This window comes from Sorex fumeus, unplaced genomic scaffold (assembly GCF_029834395.1).
Source record: "Sorex fumeus unplaced genomic scaffold, SorFum_2.1 ptg000009l, whole genome shotgun sequence".
NCBI lineage: Eukaryota > Metazoa > Chordata > Mammalia > Eulipotyphla > Soricidae > Sorex > Sorex fumeus.
The window spans coordinates 32,176,373-32,194,722 of NW_026606066.1; the positions used below are offsets into that span (position 1 = coordinate 32,176,373).

Consider the following 18,350-nt stretch of genomic DNA (forward strand, 5'->3'; position numbering starts at 1 on the left):
AAGGCTTACTCCTGGCTCTGTGCTCAGGGCTCATTCCTTGTGTTGTTCGTGGAAACCTATGAGGACACAGGGATTGAAAGGAAAAATTGGGGATTGGGACACAACACGCTCTGCTCGGGGTTTACTCCTAACTCTGTGCTCAGGAATCATTCCTAACAGTGCTTAGGGGACCACATGTGGGCTTGGGATTGAACCTGGGTTGGCCACGTGCAAGGTGAGTGCCTTATCTGATATACTGTCTCTTTGGCTCTAAAAAGGTGCACTTTTTTTGTTTTGTTTTAAAAAAAGGATATACTTCCACCCAGATCCCCCATCTTCCAGTATGTAGTAGGCGTTACAACCACCAACTGCCCCCGGCACTGCGTAATTCAATCAACGGCCAAGACCCAGAGACTATAAAAACCTGCTCCCGGAAGAGAACAGCAAAGTCTCCTTCCTCCACACTTGGCTGTCCTCACCAGAGCCCCTTGGAGGAGGGTGGGTTGAGTTTCCCTCCCCACCCTGAGCAAAGCCCCGGCAGCTGAAGACCTCCGGTGCCAGCCACAGCCATGCTTTAGACCACTCTCCACACGTTTGGATGAGCCTCACGCATGAAGGAACCGGCAGAGGAACCCAGGTGTGCGGGAACCGGGGCATCGATCTCCAAGCCTGCTCGGATTGGGACTGGGGCCTCTTCCACCCAGATCCCCTATCTCCCAGTATGTAGGTGTTACACCCACCAACTGCCCCCATCTCATTCTCCTGACCCTGAAAGAGCCTTGAATGTGGCACTTTTTAAAATCTCAGGGCTAGGATGAAGGAGACGTTACTGGGGCCTGCTCAGGGCAATTGATGAACAACAGGATGACAGTGATACAGTGATTCCACCTTCTTGAGGTGATCTGACTAGATAGCAGGATGTGCCTGTAAGTTGTAATCAGGGAAATAACAGCTATACCTATAAGAAAACTCTTGCAAAGGGATCAGTATGACAATCACTGTATCACTGTCATCCTGTTGTTCATTGATTTCCTCGAGCAGGCACTAGTAACATCTCCTTCATCATAGCCCTGAGATTTTAGAAAGTGCCGCATTTGAGGCTCTTTCAGGGTCAGGGGAACGGGACCCATCATTCTTACTGGGTTTTGGCATATCAAATATGCCATAGGGAGTTTGCCGGACTCTGCCGTGCAGGCAGGATACTCTCGGTAGCCTGCCGGCTTCTCCAAGAGTAAGAACTAGATGATAAGAGGTCGCCATGCACTTCCGGGAGCTGGGTTTTATAGTCTCTGGGTCTTGGCTGTTGATGCGATAACATGGCACTGGGGGCAGTTGGTGGATGTAAGGCATACCTACTGGAAAATGGGGGATCTGGGTGGAGGAGGCTCAGTCCTGATCTGAGCTCCCGGAAGAGAACAACGCAGTCTCCTGCCCCTGCGCCTGGCTGTCCTCACCGTGGCCCCTTGGAGGGGGGCAGGTTGAATTTCCCTCCCCGCCCTGAGCAGAGCCCCGGCAGGCAGTATGACAATAATAGTTGAAAATGATCATGCCAAGAACTGAGTTTTAAAAGTAGGTAAGGAGGGGTTTGGAGCGATAGTACAGTGGGTAGGTCGTTTGCCTTGCACACGGCTGACCCAGATTCAATTCCCAGCATCCCAAACTCCTCTTGATGACTTTCTGTCTGTGCAAGTCTCTGTAAAAATCATTTCTGAATAATGGGAACAAGACCATTGTTAATTACATCTTAAAAAATGGGAACAGAATTATCAGAATTATCATTCAGATTCAGTCTGAGCACCACCAGGAGTAATTCCTAAGTGCAAAGCCAGGAGTAACCCTTGTGCATCGCTGGGTGTGACCCAAAAAGAAAAAAAAAAGGTAGGAAAGGAGATATACATGACATCCTTTCAGTATCTGTATTGCAAACTAGAATACCCAAAAGTTTGGAGAGAGAGACAGAGAGAGAGAGAGAGACAGAGAGAGACAGAGACAGACAGAGAGACAGAGGGACAGAGACAGAGACAGATGCAGAGAGACAGAGAGACAGAGAGACAGAGAGAGACAGAGAGACAGAGACAGAGACAGAGAGACAGAGAAAGAGAGAGAAAGAGAGACAAAGCAAGCTGGGGGAAGGGGAGGTGATTGGAGGGAAACTGGGGATACTAGTGCTGGGAAATATACACTAGTGGAGGGATGGGTGCTGGAACATTGTAAAACTGAAATCTAATCATGAACACTTTGTAAGGGTTTATCTCACAGTAATTGAATTAAGAAAAAAAAACTCCTCTTGATGACTTTCTGTCTGTGCAAGTCTGTAAAAATCATTTCTGAATAATGGGAACAAGACCATTGTTAATTACATCTTAAAAAACGGGAACAGAATTATCAATTATTTCCAAATTATGGAAACATCGCCATTAGCATCCACCATTTTATTCTGTTTCTATCAGTGTGTGTGGGGGATGACTGTTGTTTTTTTAGATTTTGCATCTAAATGAGATCAAACAGTTTTTGTCTGTCTCTGCCTGATTTCTTTTGGCATAATGTCCTTTAAGTTTCATCTACATTCCATCTATAGATAGATGGATCTTATAACTTTATTCACTAATTCATTGTTAGACACTTAGGTTTTTTTTTTCATATTTTTGCTACAGAGTATAATGCTGCAGTAAACATGAGAGTGAAGATATCCCTTCAAGATCTTGTGTTTGTCTCCTTAGGATATATAGCCAGAATTTTTGTTGACTATATGGTATCTATTTTTTGTTCAGGAAACTCAATCCATATTGCTCTTCAAACGGCTTCACTAATTTACATCTCCACTAGCAATGCTCAGGTTCTTTTTCCTCCATAATCTTGCCAAAAAGTATTTTCTTTTGTCTTTTGATGATACCCATTCCACAAGGTGTGAGGTGGTAGTTCATTTAATTTTCAGCCTCTGGTTTAATAACTTTATGTAAGGTTTAATATCTTTATCTTCTTTAGTAAGATATCTATTCATTTCCTCTGCCCATTTTTGAGTGGTTTGTATTTTGTTATTAATTTGTAAGTTCTTTATATATTGTCTATTAATTGTCTATCAAACAAATGCTTTGAAAGCTTTTCATCTTTTGGGTAGCTTTCCATTTCATGTTGTTGGCTGTATTTTGCTATGTAAAGGCATCTTAGTTTTATATAGTACCATATATTGATTTTGGCTTTTGCTGTTTATGCTTTAGGTAAAGTATCTAAAAAATTCTTGCTAAGAGAAATGTTGAAGAGCTTTCTCCCTACGTTTTCCACTAGAATTATATTTTCAACTTGTGAATAAGTCTAAATTCATTCTCAGCTAATTTCTGCTGAGACAAGATTCCAATCACATTTTTTGCGTAAGGTTATCCAATTTACTCAACATCATTTGTTGAAGAAACTATCTTTTCCCTATTGAATGTCATTAGCTTCCTTGTGAAATGTTAGTTGATAATAAACATGGGAATTTATTTTTGGCTTTCAGTTCAATTACATTGTGTGTGTGTAATACTGGTTCTGATTATAGCTTTATAGCATAGTTTGAAATTAGGAAATGTGATGCTTCCAAATTTCTTTTTTTTCCCAGTATTACTTAGATTTTAGGGGATCCACACGAAATTTTCTTAGGATTGTGATTTATATGAAACACGTGATAATAATTCTAATAGAGATTGTAACAGCTTTGGGTAGACTAGATAATTTATCAATGTTAATTTTAATTCATGATCATAGGATATTTTTCCAGTTTTTAAATTAAATTTCTTTAGTCAAAATCCAGTTTTCATCACTGTCACTGTCCTCGTGTTGTTCATTGATTTGCTCGAGTGGGCCCAGTAACATCTACATTGTGACAATTTTTACTGTATTCGGCATATTAAATGTATCACGGGTAGCTTGCCAGGCTAGTTTTCATACTACAGATAATTCACTCTCTTGATTTAATTTATTTTTTATTGGTTTCCATGCTCTCGTGAATAGAGTATTTTTCAGATATTTTGTTGATACACTTATGTACCAAGACTTATATTTCTTATTTTATACCATATTATTTTCCTGTTGTTGGCTCATTCTAATAGTTTTTGGGTGGTGTTTAGGGTTTTCTTTATATACAATCATGTCACCTATGAAAAAAGGAATTTTTACTTCTTTTTTTCTGAATTTGGGCACTTTTTACTTAATCTTGTTTGATTGCTTTAGCTAGGACTTCTAGATCTATATCAAGTAAGAGAGGTTAGAGTTGGTCTTTTTCCTGATCTCAGAGGAAAAGATTTGTACCTTTCACCATTATGTATTAGATATGGGCTGGAGCGATAGCACAGCGGGTAGGGCATTTGCCTTGCACGCAGCCAACATGGCCGACCCGAGTTCGATTCCTCTGCCCCTCTCGGAGAGCCGGGCAAGCTACCGATAGTATCTCACCCGCATGGCAGAGCCTGGCAAGCTACCCATGATGTATTCGATATGCCACACACAGTAACAACAAAGTCTCGAATGGAGATGTTACTGGGGCCGCTCGAGCAAATCGATGAACAACGGGAGGACAGTGACAGTGACAGTGATGGACTCATAATAACATAGCCTTCTTTATTATTTTGAGTTATGTTCCTTCTCAATATTTTTAGGTTTTTATGTGAAGGTATTGTATTTTGTCAGGTGATTTTTATGCATTTATTTATTTTGAGCTGATCAAAATTTACCATATATTATATGCTTGTTTTCTCGAGCCTGATAATTTTATAAACATATATTTTATTTCTAAAATCCCTATATACATTCTTCCCAAAACGCACCTCTGCATCCCTCTATTTAAATTGCAGGAATTAGATCATTTGAAAAAATAATCAGACAATATCTTTGAAGATACATATACAAACATTTGAAAAAAGAATAAGACTCACTGGGAAGATAGTACAGGTGGTAAGGCCTATGCCTTGCATGCTGTACACTCCAGTTCAATCCCTGGCACTGCATGTGGTTCCCTGAAAACTCCCAGAGAGATCCCTGAACACAGTGAACATAGCTAGGACTAATTTCTGAGAACTGCTGAATGTGCCCCTCAAACAAACTATAAATAAAATACTATGAAGTCTTGCAATTCAAAATATTCGCTACAGACAGGCCATGTTGGCAGTCTCTGGAAAGTTGCTGAAAATGAAGAACCTAGGGCTAGGTAGGTATTCAAAGAGCTGAGCATATACTTTGCCTGTTGGAGGGCTAGCCTTGATCTGTCGCACCACATGGGCTTCTGAGCATCACGGAAGAAATCCCAGAGCAATGAGCTGGGAGCAGACCCCTAGTCCTGCTGGTTGTGCACCCTCCAAAAGAAAATTTCATGTTCTACCTGGACTTATGGAGTCAGAATCTGTATTTTAATAAGATTTCCAATTGATTGATAGGAACATTTAGGTTGGATTATCACTGAACTAGAAAATGTGTTCTTGTTCTAGCTGCACATTTATGATCTAGCTAGTTTCCTCCTTAACAACTTAATTTATATTTGGGTCCTAAGTACCAGAGACACCGTTATGGTCTAAAGATATTTCCTTAGAACAGATCAGTTGCAAATAATATATGTGGTATGTTCTAAGAATCTCTTGATGGTGGGTCTGTTAACAATTTGCAGGAGTAACATTATTAATTCTATCTTGTAGTTTGTTTCTCTCATATTGTAGTTGAAGAGAACCAATTGCATTTGTTTTTTGATAAAAATATGTGGTTTTGGCTCTAACAATTCACTAAGATCCCAGGAGCGCTTAGCCTTGTTATCAGTGGAGCAGGTAATAGTCCCAAGAATGCTCTTGATGCAAAAAGAAAGAGAAAGTATGGTTGAGTCAATTACTTTTTATCCATCTTTTTTTGAACACCATAGAGATTTTGCAGGTTTTCTGATTTGGGGTTTGGAGGATCCCAGATCCAGGGATTGAAGAATTTTAACTTTAAATAAAGGAATAATTCTAATAGAGGTTTCATTCCAATAACCTACAAGGACAATTATCTTTGAAATCTCCACACACAATATTTCATTTATTTATTTTTTTTAATTTGGGTCACATCCAACATTCATTAAAAGCTATTTTTGGCTAGATGCTGGGTAGGAGGCCCTGGGGGCACTCCTTCGAGGCCTCCTGCATACAAATATACACTCTTGCTTCTTGAGCTGCTGATTCTTAAAACAGCTATTGCTGTTGACTCTTAAAATGGAATTTAGATCCACATAAAGTAATTTAATTAAAATAGACCTGAAGGAAGGAATGTAACAGATAAAAAATTCACACCAATCCCCCAAGAAACATTCAATACACTTTAAACACTAAATTCACTGAGAATTATGTTCCATAGTTTGAGAATACAACAGTATATTGACTTTTAAAATTAGACTTCCTCAGATTTTCATATTTCTTTTACTTTTGGGGTCACACCCAACAATGCTCAGGGGTTACTACTGGCTCTGCACTCAGAATTACTCCTGGTGGTGCTTGGGGGGCCATGTGGGATGCCAGGATCGAACCCGGCGTGTGCAAGGCAAACACCCTACCTGCTGTACTATCACTCCGGCCCCAGATTTTCATATTTCTTATCTCTTAGTTCACCTTGATTAGAGTTCCTGTGGAAGGGAAGCGTCTAAAGATAACTATGCTATGGGCTGATGTAACTCAATGCAACACAAAAATGTGTGCTTTGTTACACATTCCATTGTTACACTCACCATCCAGCCTTTACATTTAATTGCTCACTTCTTTTCCAGTTTATCATTGGCTATTTTAAGATACTTCTTGATTTCTTAGTATTATGAAATTATTTCTTCTAAAAAATTATGCTTATGAAAATATTTCTGGGCAGATTTTATACATAAAACACTACGGCACTGCTTAAACATTTCTTTAAATTATAATTAGGGTTACAATGGTATTCATGTTTATGGTACAAAGTGACTCTGCACATCACCAACACCACTGAAGTGCCCTTGACCCTCCACTCCCATCCCTGCACTACCTCCATTCAGCCCTTCCTCCCATCCTTGCCACTATTTGTTGATTTAGTTCTGATGTCTACTATTACCTCCCTAAGCACCAACCACGTGCTCCACTGTTCCTGTGTTACTACCAGTCAATTCATTCCTCTCACCACTTGCCTCCCCAAATCCCATGAGTAGGTCTGTAATCCAGTGTCGAAGATTATCGATTGGTATCGCCCATATCCTTGATTTATTTCCCTATATACCACGGATGGGTGAGCTCACCTTGTATTTGTCCCTCTGCCTCCAACTTAAAGAAAATGGAATGGCTATATAGTTATACTGTCTAAAGGAAAAACTAAAGTTGGGTGAATAGTCATTAGAAAAATGAAAGTATCTATTCATAAGTATCTCATTTTATATGTTGCCTACACATTGAACTACTATTCAAATGTACTTAACTTCACTGGACAAAGTATAAGGCTTGCCAATTCCCCAGTCTTGGCAATTCCAAATTCCTAGTAGGTATTCTGTAGGTACTATTATTTATAGAATAAGAGGATAAAATACAGCTAACTTGTTTTAGTATGATTTCCCCAGTACCAAATACACTATCTATTGTGAAAAGAATCTATTTTTCATAAGATGGGACTAGAGAAAACTCTCAAATTCCTGTGGTATAGGGATAGTGGGATAGGGAATTTTCAAGAGTGAGAAGGGAAATTCCAGTGAGAGAAAGGACAGCTCCTATTGCCAAAGACTCTCATCGATTATTTTGGACGAAATAAGTTATATTTTCAATATATATAAATGTTATTAGAAATATTTAAAGTTTTGTGTAAAACGATTTAAAAAAATTCAAAATGCAACTTACACATTATTTTATAAAAACCAGTATAACTTAATTTCCCCATATTATACTCTTTATTAACAGGAACAAAACTTATCATCCAAAGTCATAACATATCAAAGAAATACATATCAAAATCTACTACCATTACTTAGAATTTTAACATTTTATTGCATATTTACAATGTGTGGCACATTAAAAGGATTTACAGTAGAAGCCAAATTTCCCAGCCCTTAAAAATCTAATAGGAAAGATCGAATGAACCATATATAAATATCTTTGAACACACAGATTGGAAACATACACACATGATTTTAATGTTACAGACTTAGATAGGTAACTGCTATATCCAATAGAAATAGGGTGTTGAATAACTAGAGCTGGGTGGTACTGAATTAAAAAAAACATTGAAAATATGAAATTCTAAAGGCTAAAATATCTTGCAAAAACATAGCTATCTCCTACGCACAATTGTGAGGTAGACTTCTTCCCACCCTGTTTTCTGACCACTCGTTAGGAGTCTTCCCTGCCAGACGAATGCTCTCACATTGCTGTACCTGGGATGAATGGCAGTGCTTGTTGCTCACTACCCTTTCTCCACCTTTTGAATAGAAATAACCTCTTCTGTTCAATAATCAATTTTATTTTACTGAAAGCGGGCGGCAAAAGTTAGTAACATAAACAACCCAAAGTTGTTTCTTCTAGCTAATATAAAACCATGCTTGGACACTTTTAATCCTTCAAGGGAAACAAATGCAAAATTTTCAGGCATAGAAACTCCCTTGGGTGCAGTTCTGAGCAGACAGGTATTTGCTTCCCTCAGTACCAACTCTTGGCCATGAATAATGCTATTTCTATCCCCAATCTACTTCTAAATGTTTCAAATATGAATCATAAAAATAGTTTACACCTTTCCACGCATCCAAAATATAGATAAAATTCAGGACACAATACAACCACATTGAAAAATGGCATGGCAGCTTCTCGAAAACTACCGTTATGACATAGAAATTCTAGCCCTAGGAAGTCACTCAGAGAAATGAAAGCCTATGTCATCTCAGATTTACGTTAAGAATAGTCATAGCAGCCTTCTTTATAATTGTCAATATTGATAAAGACCCAGGTATTCATAAATAGGAAAATGGATTTAAAAAAACCCTCAACAGTCAAAAACTGGAATACAATTCAGCAATAAAAAGGAATAAACTACTAATATGCCCAGCAACATGAGTAAATCCAAAACATGGTGAGTGATGAGAAGCCATCTACCAAGAGTATATGCTATGCAAATCTATTTACAACAAGATCTAGAATAGAAAAAAATCTCACCTATGGTAGGATAAAGCAGGATGGGGACAAGGATGTACTGGGAAGGGCCATGTAATAACTTTCTGATATGTGACATTTTAATAATTCGGTACACATTTGACAAAATTCAGCAGATGAACACTTAAGATTTCTGTTAAGTGTATGCTGATTTTTCATTTTGAAAAAATGTAAGCAAATACTTCTACCTAATGATATGTATGCTAAAGTATTTAGTAGACATCCTTAGTTTTAAATGCATTAAATATGTCTGGATTAATGGATGAGTTTGCAGATACATAATGAAAGCATGATGTTAACTAGCTAGATGGAATACTGTAACGTTTTAGCTGAAAAATTTTGTAATAAAAATTGAGGAGAAATCCATAGGAAATGTTTACAAAAGGACACCACTTGCAATTTTATTATTCACTTTACTGTAATTTAATTATTAAACTCTTCATCTTGGCTTTAATTTAGAAATTTAAGAGTATGTAAAAGCATATTCCTGAGTGTGAGGTGAGAAATAAGTTCTCAATTCCATTCTGGCTCAAGTTTGTCAAAGTGATATTCTGATTCCCTCACACCTCTAAAAAACAATATATACATGGATGGTAAATTTTGAGCAATATTGCTGGTTAAATCGACTAACATAAGAGGTAAGATGAAAAAACATTCTTAAGAGAAAAGTCAAGCACAGAAAAAGATTTTACCCTGACTACTAAGTGAAAGAGAACCAAGGTAACTATAATAGAAAAGATGAGTAGACCCAAAACATGGTATGTAGCTTGATCATAGTGAACAGCCCCTAAGTTCTGACAGGAAGAACATCAGAATTATCCTCCTGTTTCTGCCCCTACATGAAAGCATTTAGAATGCATTAGAGATGGCATTTGGCTTTTAGGTATTTCTAAGTAGGTGACTCCCTGAGATACTCTAAGTTGGCTTCAGTTTTCAATAGTCTTTTGTCCAATGTTTTTTTATGTCTGATTTAAAATCTGTAAATATTCTGTTCTTAATATCTAGCAACTGATAATGGTTTTTAGTTATATGAGAGCTCCTACATCATTATACATAGGAACTACATATATTTCCTCATAAGAGTTCTTTTATAGAAACAGTCATGATGCTGTTAGAAATGTACTCACTGCTTTAAAAATATCTAGCTCTTACTAGCTATTCTTTGATCTCAAAGATTGTAAAGGCATAATTTTGTTTTATGAAGCCCAGGCACTAGTGACTAGTTTTCAAGTTTGCTTTAAAACAGTGCAGTTAAGTTCTTCAACATATCTATGAACCCTTTTCAGTCTTCTACATTATGTTATTCACAGAGCAATCATAGTACCATCGATCTCTATTACCAGTCCTAGAATTATCATTGTCCAAGTTTGCCAAGATTGCTGCTACCAGTGCAGTTAGACTAAATAATGTAAGTCTCATGGCTTTTAAATTTACTTTTTAACCTTAGTATTAAGAAACTTTATTATTAACCTTATTATATTTAAGCTCAACGTTGCTTCTAGAAATTGTCTCTTACTAATCTTCACTCCAAATAACTTTTTTCAGTTATTTACTAATGAAACTGTAACATGTCCAGTCATCATCAAAGTAGATGATCCTTCTCACTGGTCTTCTATTATCCTGTTAGTAAGAACTAATTTGTCTGATATAAAAATTCTGTAATTTACTGATGGGATTAACTCCACTCCCACTTTATGTAAAACTGGGAAATAAATACAGGGCAAATGGGATTGAGGGAGGGAGACAAGCCAGAAACTACTGCTTCCCCACAAACCTCATGTTTGCCATTTGAGACAAGCCTAAGATTAAACAATGCTCTTTTCTATTACAAAACAATCATCTTTTTAATTATGGAAATACTTCACTTTTTGGATAACACTTTAGCTAACTTAAAAAAACCATAATTTATTCCTGAAATTATTTTATGTATTTCTATTTAATAACCAGAGAAGTTTAGTGATTTTTATAGACTAGTTCATGGCTAAGTCAGATTTTGAAGTCAGATATTCAAACTCCAAATTATTTCCATTATATTCACTTGTTTTAATGTTAACTTTTGAATTTTCTTCACTGTCTTCATACTAATAAAGCATAGCCTCGACTTTTCCATAGTGTGCCCTGACATACAATACTGTGTGATGTTAAGCCAGTGCTTCATTTTGCTTTGTCAAGGAATTTTCCCCCTAGATACCAGAAGAGTATTTTCTACTCTCATATTAAGCTTCTTATTCAGAACTGAAAGTGACCAGTGACAACTGCCAAGCTTGTTAATTTAGTTTGCTATTCAGCTATGTCTGGCCTTTATTTAATTATAGAAAAAAATTTCCTTTGGGGATTTAAGCTGAGATTCTCCACTCATACAACTCTTGTTCATTTATTATGTTTACTTTGTTAGCTGCCTGTACCATTTTCTATGGAATCAAGATATAAAGGACTTCAACAATCATAATCTTTAGTTTTAGTAGCCAGGGTATATTTTCATTGTCCCCTGAGAGAATGGAAAAAGTCCAATACAATGTCCAATCTCTAACAAGAAATTTACAAAGAACTCTAAATTCTTTCTAATGTAAACATTAGAATGAGATAGGGTCAGCTAATCTTTCAATTATGCCGCCTGTTTTAAATTAAGAGTATAATTTGCCTAGAACTACCAGAAAAAAGTAATTGTCATGCTTTTATTAAGGAATAAGCTATAAAAGATAATACTAAATTAAGGAAAAAAGAACTGAATGGCACAACGTATGCCAACTTCTAGAGTAATGATTAAACAATGAACATGATAAGACTAGATAACACTTGAGAACACTGGCCAAATTATGTGACTATATGATAAAAGAAGTGTCCAGTCTTCTACACAGCCATGAAGCCTAGGCTCACCAACATCTAAGCTGGCAGGATGAACATCACCAATGAATCATTCTAGAATAAGATCATGAACAATGGGAACTGGGAATAGTGCCATTTCATCTGAAAAGGGGTTAGCTTTCCATCATAACTCTGTTGGGTTTGACAAACATAAAGAAAAGAAAAGAAGAGATGCCAAACTGCCGTTTTACACACACACACACACACACACACACACACACACACACACACACACACTGGAGCAAATATGATTAGAAAACAAAGAAAAAGACAGAAATCCCGAAACCAGAGATTAAAAAAAGCAAATGATTCCCAATTAACACTTAATCATTCCCTGAGATGAACTAGAGTAATGTGAAATGAGGTGGCGAATATCAATAGGAATGATGGTGCTTTCTCTATCTGTATGCAAACATGCAAAGAGTGTGTGATCTGTAATAGACTTCAGTCACTTCCTCACATGTACTCTAAATAAACTATGAACCTATCGGGGGTCGAGGGGTTATACTGGGATATTGTTGGGTTTCATTCGTTACTATATATACAGATACAGAGTAGCAGCAAATTTACAAATGAACAACAATATTTACTATTCTGGAAGGACTTTCATGTTATCTGAAATATTCAAATTGAAAATAACAGTTTCAGATGCAAACTTATTTCTGTCTGGTAGGTAGGCAGGATAGCTTAAGGCATATGACAGTTAATTCATCTAATGATAAATAGTTGAGTGTATGCTAGAAATAAGAGTCTGATTACTTATAATCTTGTTCCCTTCTAGCAAAGTCCTAATAAAGACATTCTAACTATTCTGAAATTCAGTAAAAAAAAAGGTAAGAGTATAAGTAAATATCTAAATTAGCTGATTTCCATTTATCTTTAATGCCAAATGGCTTCCTTATGAGCAGATTTACTTATAAGTCAGTCTTAGTATTAGGAAGTGTGTTTAAAACACACTTCAGACCCCAACCAGGATTATTACTACTCCCTATAATAGACCACTCTCATACAGGGGAACCGAACAACTGTTATCCAAGAGCAAAAGGCTGGAGATACAAGTCACACAAGAACCATTCCCTCGAGAACTTATGATACAGCAGGTATAGATATAAACAACTCAAAAATATGTTTAGCACCATCATAAAGATTTAAATGAAGAATTGCAGAAATTCATACTCATAGTAGATAAGCCCTAAAAGAGTGAGAGGATTATCAAATATAGAAAGAACTTCCAGGATGTTCTGGAAGCACTGGCAGCATAAGTCAAGCAGGAACAGTTGAAAACTTTGGCCCCATATTTTCTGGCATTAGGCTGAAACTCTAAGTAAAATTGCTCCAGGATGAGAACAGTGATTAATACGATAAACAAATTCATTGAAGCTGAAACATCAAGTAGGTAGCTAAAAGCACAGGTGTAGAATTTTGGAAGAGATGCATAACATAGGACACAGGGATGAAACAGAAACTCTGAAGATAAGATACCCACAGAAGAACAGTAGATCTAGAAGATCCTCAAATATTCTAAAGACAAACATCTGTGATGCTTAGCATTTAATAAAACACATTTCAAATAAGTTATGTGACTATACTCACAGTTATGGCAGAAAACACTATCTTCAAGGGAGGATGTACTTTACGACATGATACAAAATGTTGCAGAATCAGAGAAGAAAAAACCGAAAGGGACTGAGAAAAAAAATCATTCAATCTGATACCTACAAGCCCTCTGAGAACCATTTCACCACAGTGTGTGTCAGAGAACCAGACTGCAAGGTGCTGAACAGGGAGCAAGGAGAATATAGGGGCGGTGAATGAACATTTCTTTAAGGAATCTGGCAGTGAAGAAGGCTGGAGAAATTAGAATGTTCAGACGGAGTTTTTTTGCTTTGGAGCATATAAGAACATTTGTAGACAAAGGAGAAGAAACCAGCATATAAGTCTTTCTACAGTTCTGTATTGATCACAACCAAAGTTATTTTTTTAAATCGTTTTCAAAAAAATTTTCTGAAATGAAAAACCATATAGCTTAACAAAATTTAAATTATATGTATCTTAACATTTAAACATAATATAAACTTAAGGTACTGGCATTGAGTATTTTTTTTCCTAAATGAGTTGTACAGTTTTTGTAATTAGACACTTCAGGATTTATTTAGCTTCTTTTATGACAAGTTAGATTTTGTTAACAATTGCAATCTGAGTTCCAGGAATATCACTCTGATACCAGGGATTATACTGCCTAATGATGTACACCTTCTTCTCTAACACTTCTCCCCATGAAAACAAAATTTTGACATTATTTTCAAGGTGAAGAAGAGAACAATTAGAATTAGTATTCCATTATTCACAAGTTCTTAAAGATCTAACTTGTTTTTTACAATTACTTTTCATAATAAAACATGCTTAATTATTCTATATACATGCTTACATATAAATTTTCTGGCTAAGATACATGCAACCAACATGAAAAAACAAATATACCATCTTCACAATTCTAAGAATGCCCTTTTAAGTAAGGCACTCATATATGAAAATAGGATATAATCACCAAATTAAATAAAGATGTTTAAAAGAAACCTTTTATTAAGCACAACCAACTTTTAACACATTATCAATACAAATAGAAAAATGTCTTTTAGTGAATATATCAAAGATCTGAAGGGATTTCTTCATATGGACACAATAAAAATAATAAAATTTAAAGAAAAATTATAAAATAAAAAAATGAGGACATCATTGTCTACTAGTAACAGGTTAAGTTCAATCTAAATTTACTATATCACCTGGGGAAGAAGGGCAACCACTTTTTAAAGAGAATTCCTAAACTCTTATTAGCACCAATCAAAGCTTATGATCAGTTGTTCATCTACAAACTGACAGGTCAGATAAAGCTTTAAATCAAATTTTCAGTGCAATGTTTACAGTTCCTTCTTTTAAAATACTTGGAGTCTATGGTCTCAAAGCATATTAAAGAATGATGCCTTGGTAGCTTCAAGGTGTTAACATGGAGAGAAATGTGTATGGAAACAAATGAGGCTTATCCTGACTGTGAAATGCATCTGAAGGTATGGAGGCGGCCGTAGGATGCTGACGACATGCGGGAATATGAGCTGCAGGTCTGGGAAGTGGGCAGTTATTAGCTCTCTGTGGCCATCATCTCAGGATGTCTCAGCTGCTGCCTTTTCAGACTAACCAGTTTCATCCTGTCTCTGATATGTTCTGCAGTAGAAGCCATGTCACTTGGACTCCCAAAATACTGTTCAGTTCTAAAATCCAAACAGGAAAACCAAGTCAAGTTAAATAGAAATCTGGCTATACATCCATTGTCAAATGAAAAGGAAGCAAAATACAACCATTTAAGAATATTTAAGTGGTACAGACTTTGAGAAGAAATTATTTTATCTCAAGTAATTACTGTTTTAGTAGTAAACAGCAAAAGCATCCTTTTTCATGACAAAAAAACTTAAGAAATGCAGAGGAATGTCTATACATGCTAGAAGTATATGATGTATATTTATAATAACTTCAATAAAATAAAATGGAACACTGGAGACATTCTGCTGATCAATTTTTGTTCTACAAGCATACACAAACATGAAGTTTGAATATGTACTTCAGTGCTAACTGTCTGATTGTCACATCAATTGTCTAATACATCTGGCAAGTAAAATGTCCACTTAATGTAAAGATTTAATTTGGGAAATACATAAAAATCATTTAATTTTACCTTATTTGGAAATGAACTATATTGAGAATCACAGAATCTTTTAGGGCAGAAAGGGTTCTTGGAAACTACTTAATAAAAAACTCATTTTTTTCAGATCAGAAAACTAAGGACTAAAAAAATTAAATGACTTGACTAAAGTCACAGAGTAGAAAAAGCAGCATTTGAACCTAAGTCTTCAAGCAGAAAATCCAGAGTGATGATCCATTTCATTTATTTTACTAGGAGAGTATTACAAAGAAAAAAAGCTGAATAAGCTTACTGTCAACAAGCTTTCAAGAGAATATAAACATTATCATACAAGACTAACAATTACAAATGTTAAAGGTAGTGGCTGCGAAATTTTAATTAACTTGTGTTTTTATCTTAAAATAGATGAGGTAACAATACTTGTACACTATTTGTTGCACATAGGAGGTGAAATCTAGGCAAATACTAGGAACAGACATTCTTAGGCTGACCTGAATAGAACAGGAGGCAGTGAAATGTAAAATAAGGAAGCTGACAGTTCTGGAACAAAATACCCATCAGCATTCCCACAATACTATCACTAGAAATTTATTGATTTTGACTTTTATTCTCTTTCATTGTATACATTTAGTATGATTTTTGGTTGCGTCTCATTGTCAAAGTTTAGGAATGACTAGAAATTATTTAAGTATAGGCTGAATAAAAATTGTTCTAAGGAAACAAAATGTTATTTTATTAATATCAATTTCAAATAATCAATGGGAATTAATTTCACAGCAGAATTGATACTATGTGTCAGGTTTGATTTAAAACAAAAAATATCAGATGAGTATATGTACATTTTGCTCATTAAGTTCCTGCCCCATAACCTGAAGAAGTATGAATATAAATAGTGTATCACAATTTTTAGATGAGAGAATTGAAGCAGAGAGTGTAGAATGCAAGGTGTCAGAATTAATAAGTTGCAGAGTTGAGATTTAAACCTAAGCAGCCTGGTTCTGAAGTCACAATTCTATAACACTGTTCTACAGTGAAAGCAGAGTTGCATTCAACTTTTGGTTTCTGCACTGTTGAATTAAACATCCTCTGAGTCACCTCTAAATTACTTTGACTAAAGTTTAGACACATACAGATGATACATCTTTTGATTTTTTTAAAAAATGAATTATCCAAACTAAACTTCAATAGTTTTTAAATATCCTTTTTGAATATTTTAAGTCGAGCTTTTTCTTTTTATTATAGTTAATGCTATTACTGAGCTATCATTGGTTTACAATACTGTGTAAGTTTTAGGTGTATCCTTCTCATTCTTTTACTGGCCCATTTATTTACATTTGATTATTTCATATTTTTATCACTGAATCTCTGAAATGATCAGAATCTCATCATTTTGCAAATAGAGAAATTTTTAGGACTACATAAAGCATCCTGCAAATGGAATGGGGCAAACCTGGGTGTGCATTCTCATTCTCTTAGAAGCTATGAACTCCTTCTTAATTTTTCTGAGCATCTATTTCTGTAAATGAGTAGATTATCCTACTGGCTTGACATTGTTTGGTCAAAAAGTAATGGAGGTGAAGTGCTTTTCATTGTTTCTTAGGATTTCACTAAATGTTAGTTATTTATATTTCCTTAAAGTCTCATCACTATCCTCCTTATAATTATAAGGTTAAAACCTGCTAATGTCAACCTAGTTGATGATTTTCTTTTACAACAAACTGCCAAGAAGCAACACATAGCCAATACCAACTGTTATTGTTGTTAAGAGCAGAGGTCAGAATTTTTTTTTAATTTAAAAAAAAATACTTCTTGGGATTAATGAATGGGGATCGACGCTAATTAACTTGGCTTTTTCAAAAATAGATTTTCCTTTCTTAACTATTTCATTTTAAGCTCTCACTGATAGACAACATTATAGGAACATGCACCATACCCATCAGGATAAACTACAGGAACAGTTAATCTATCCAAAAGTGATTTCCCAACTGCTTCAATTTCATCAAACTGCTCCTCATCATTAATAGCTTCAGGCTCATCTGGACAGTCTTGCAAAATCTGCAACAAATGAAAAGGGAACATCCATCAAGAAATACAGAAAGGAAATCAAGTTCATGGAAATTAAGACTTGAGATGTTTTTGTTTTGTTCTAAGTGCCTCATTTACTCCATTGTACAAGATGTATCATTGGTAAGAACTGATCAAGAAATACAAGCAAAATAAAATATATCTATCTAATATATAATTGGAGCATGAAAAATTTATAGTGATTTCTAAGAGAAAATAAAGCTACACTACTTTTGTAAAATCACTTTGAGATTTAGAAGAATTCTTTTATTAATTAACTACTCGATTTTTACCATATGTTTATTTAGTAGCTGTCTGATATAAATGAAATACAGATTTTTGGCCCCAAGAAACTAACACACTCAAAAATAAAAATAAAATAAAAAGAAATAAAAAGAAAATAAAAAGTATGAAACAACATATATTTTTGTTACAAAAACAAAACTCAGATGATGACCACTAGACTTGACAAGTTATTTTAAAACTGATCTGTTGACCTGGGTTATCTGACATAAATGACTATGATTATAATTAAGGGCTGGAGTGATAGCAGAGTGGGTAGGGCGTTTGCTTCGCAAGCGGCAGTGCTGGCTGACCTGAGTTTGATT

The 18,350-nt window shown here is 35.5% G+C and overlaps 1 protein-coding gene across 1 annotated transcript in view; it reads right to left on the bottom strand.

Annotated features, from left to right (window-relative positions):
* Nucleotides 1-14,543: 14,543 nt before the first annotated feature.
* Nucleotides 14,544-18,350, bottom strand: part of SESTD1 (SEC14 and spectrin domain containing 1) — a 79,329-nt gene continuing 75,522 nt past the window's right edge. Inside the window, exons 16-17 of the mRNA XM_056110213.1 lie at nucleotides 17,612-17,733; nucleotides 14,544-15,250 (exon numbers count right to left, since the gene is read on the bottom strand). Of these exons, the coding sequence (XP_055966188.1) occupies nucleotides 15,121-15,250; nucleotides 17,612-17,733 (252 nt within the window). The 3' untranslated portion in view covers nucleotides 14,544-15,120. The remainder of the gene's footprint in view (nucleotides 15,251-17,611; nucleotides 17,734-18,350) is intronic.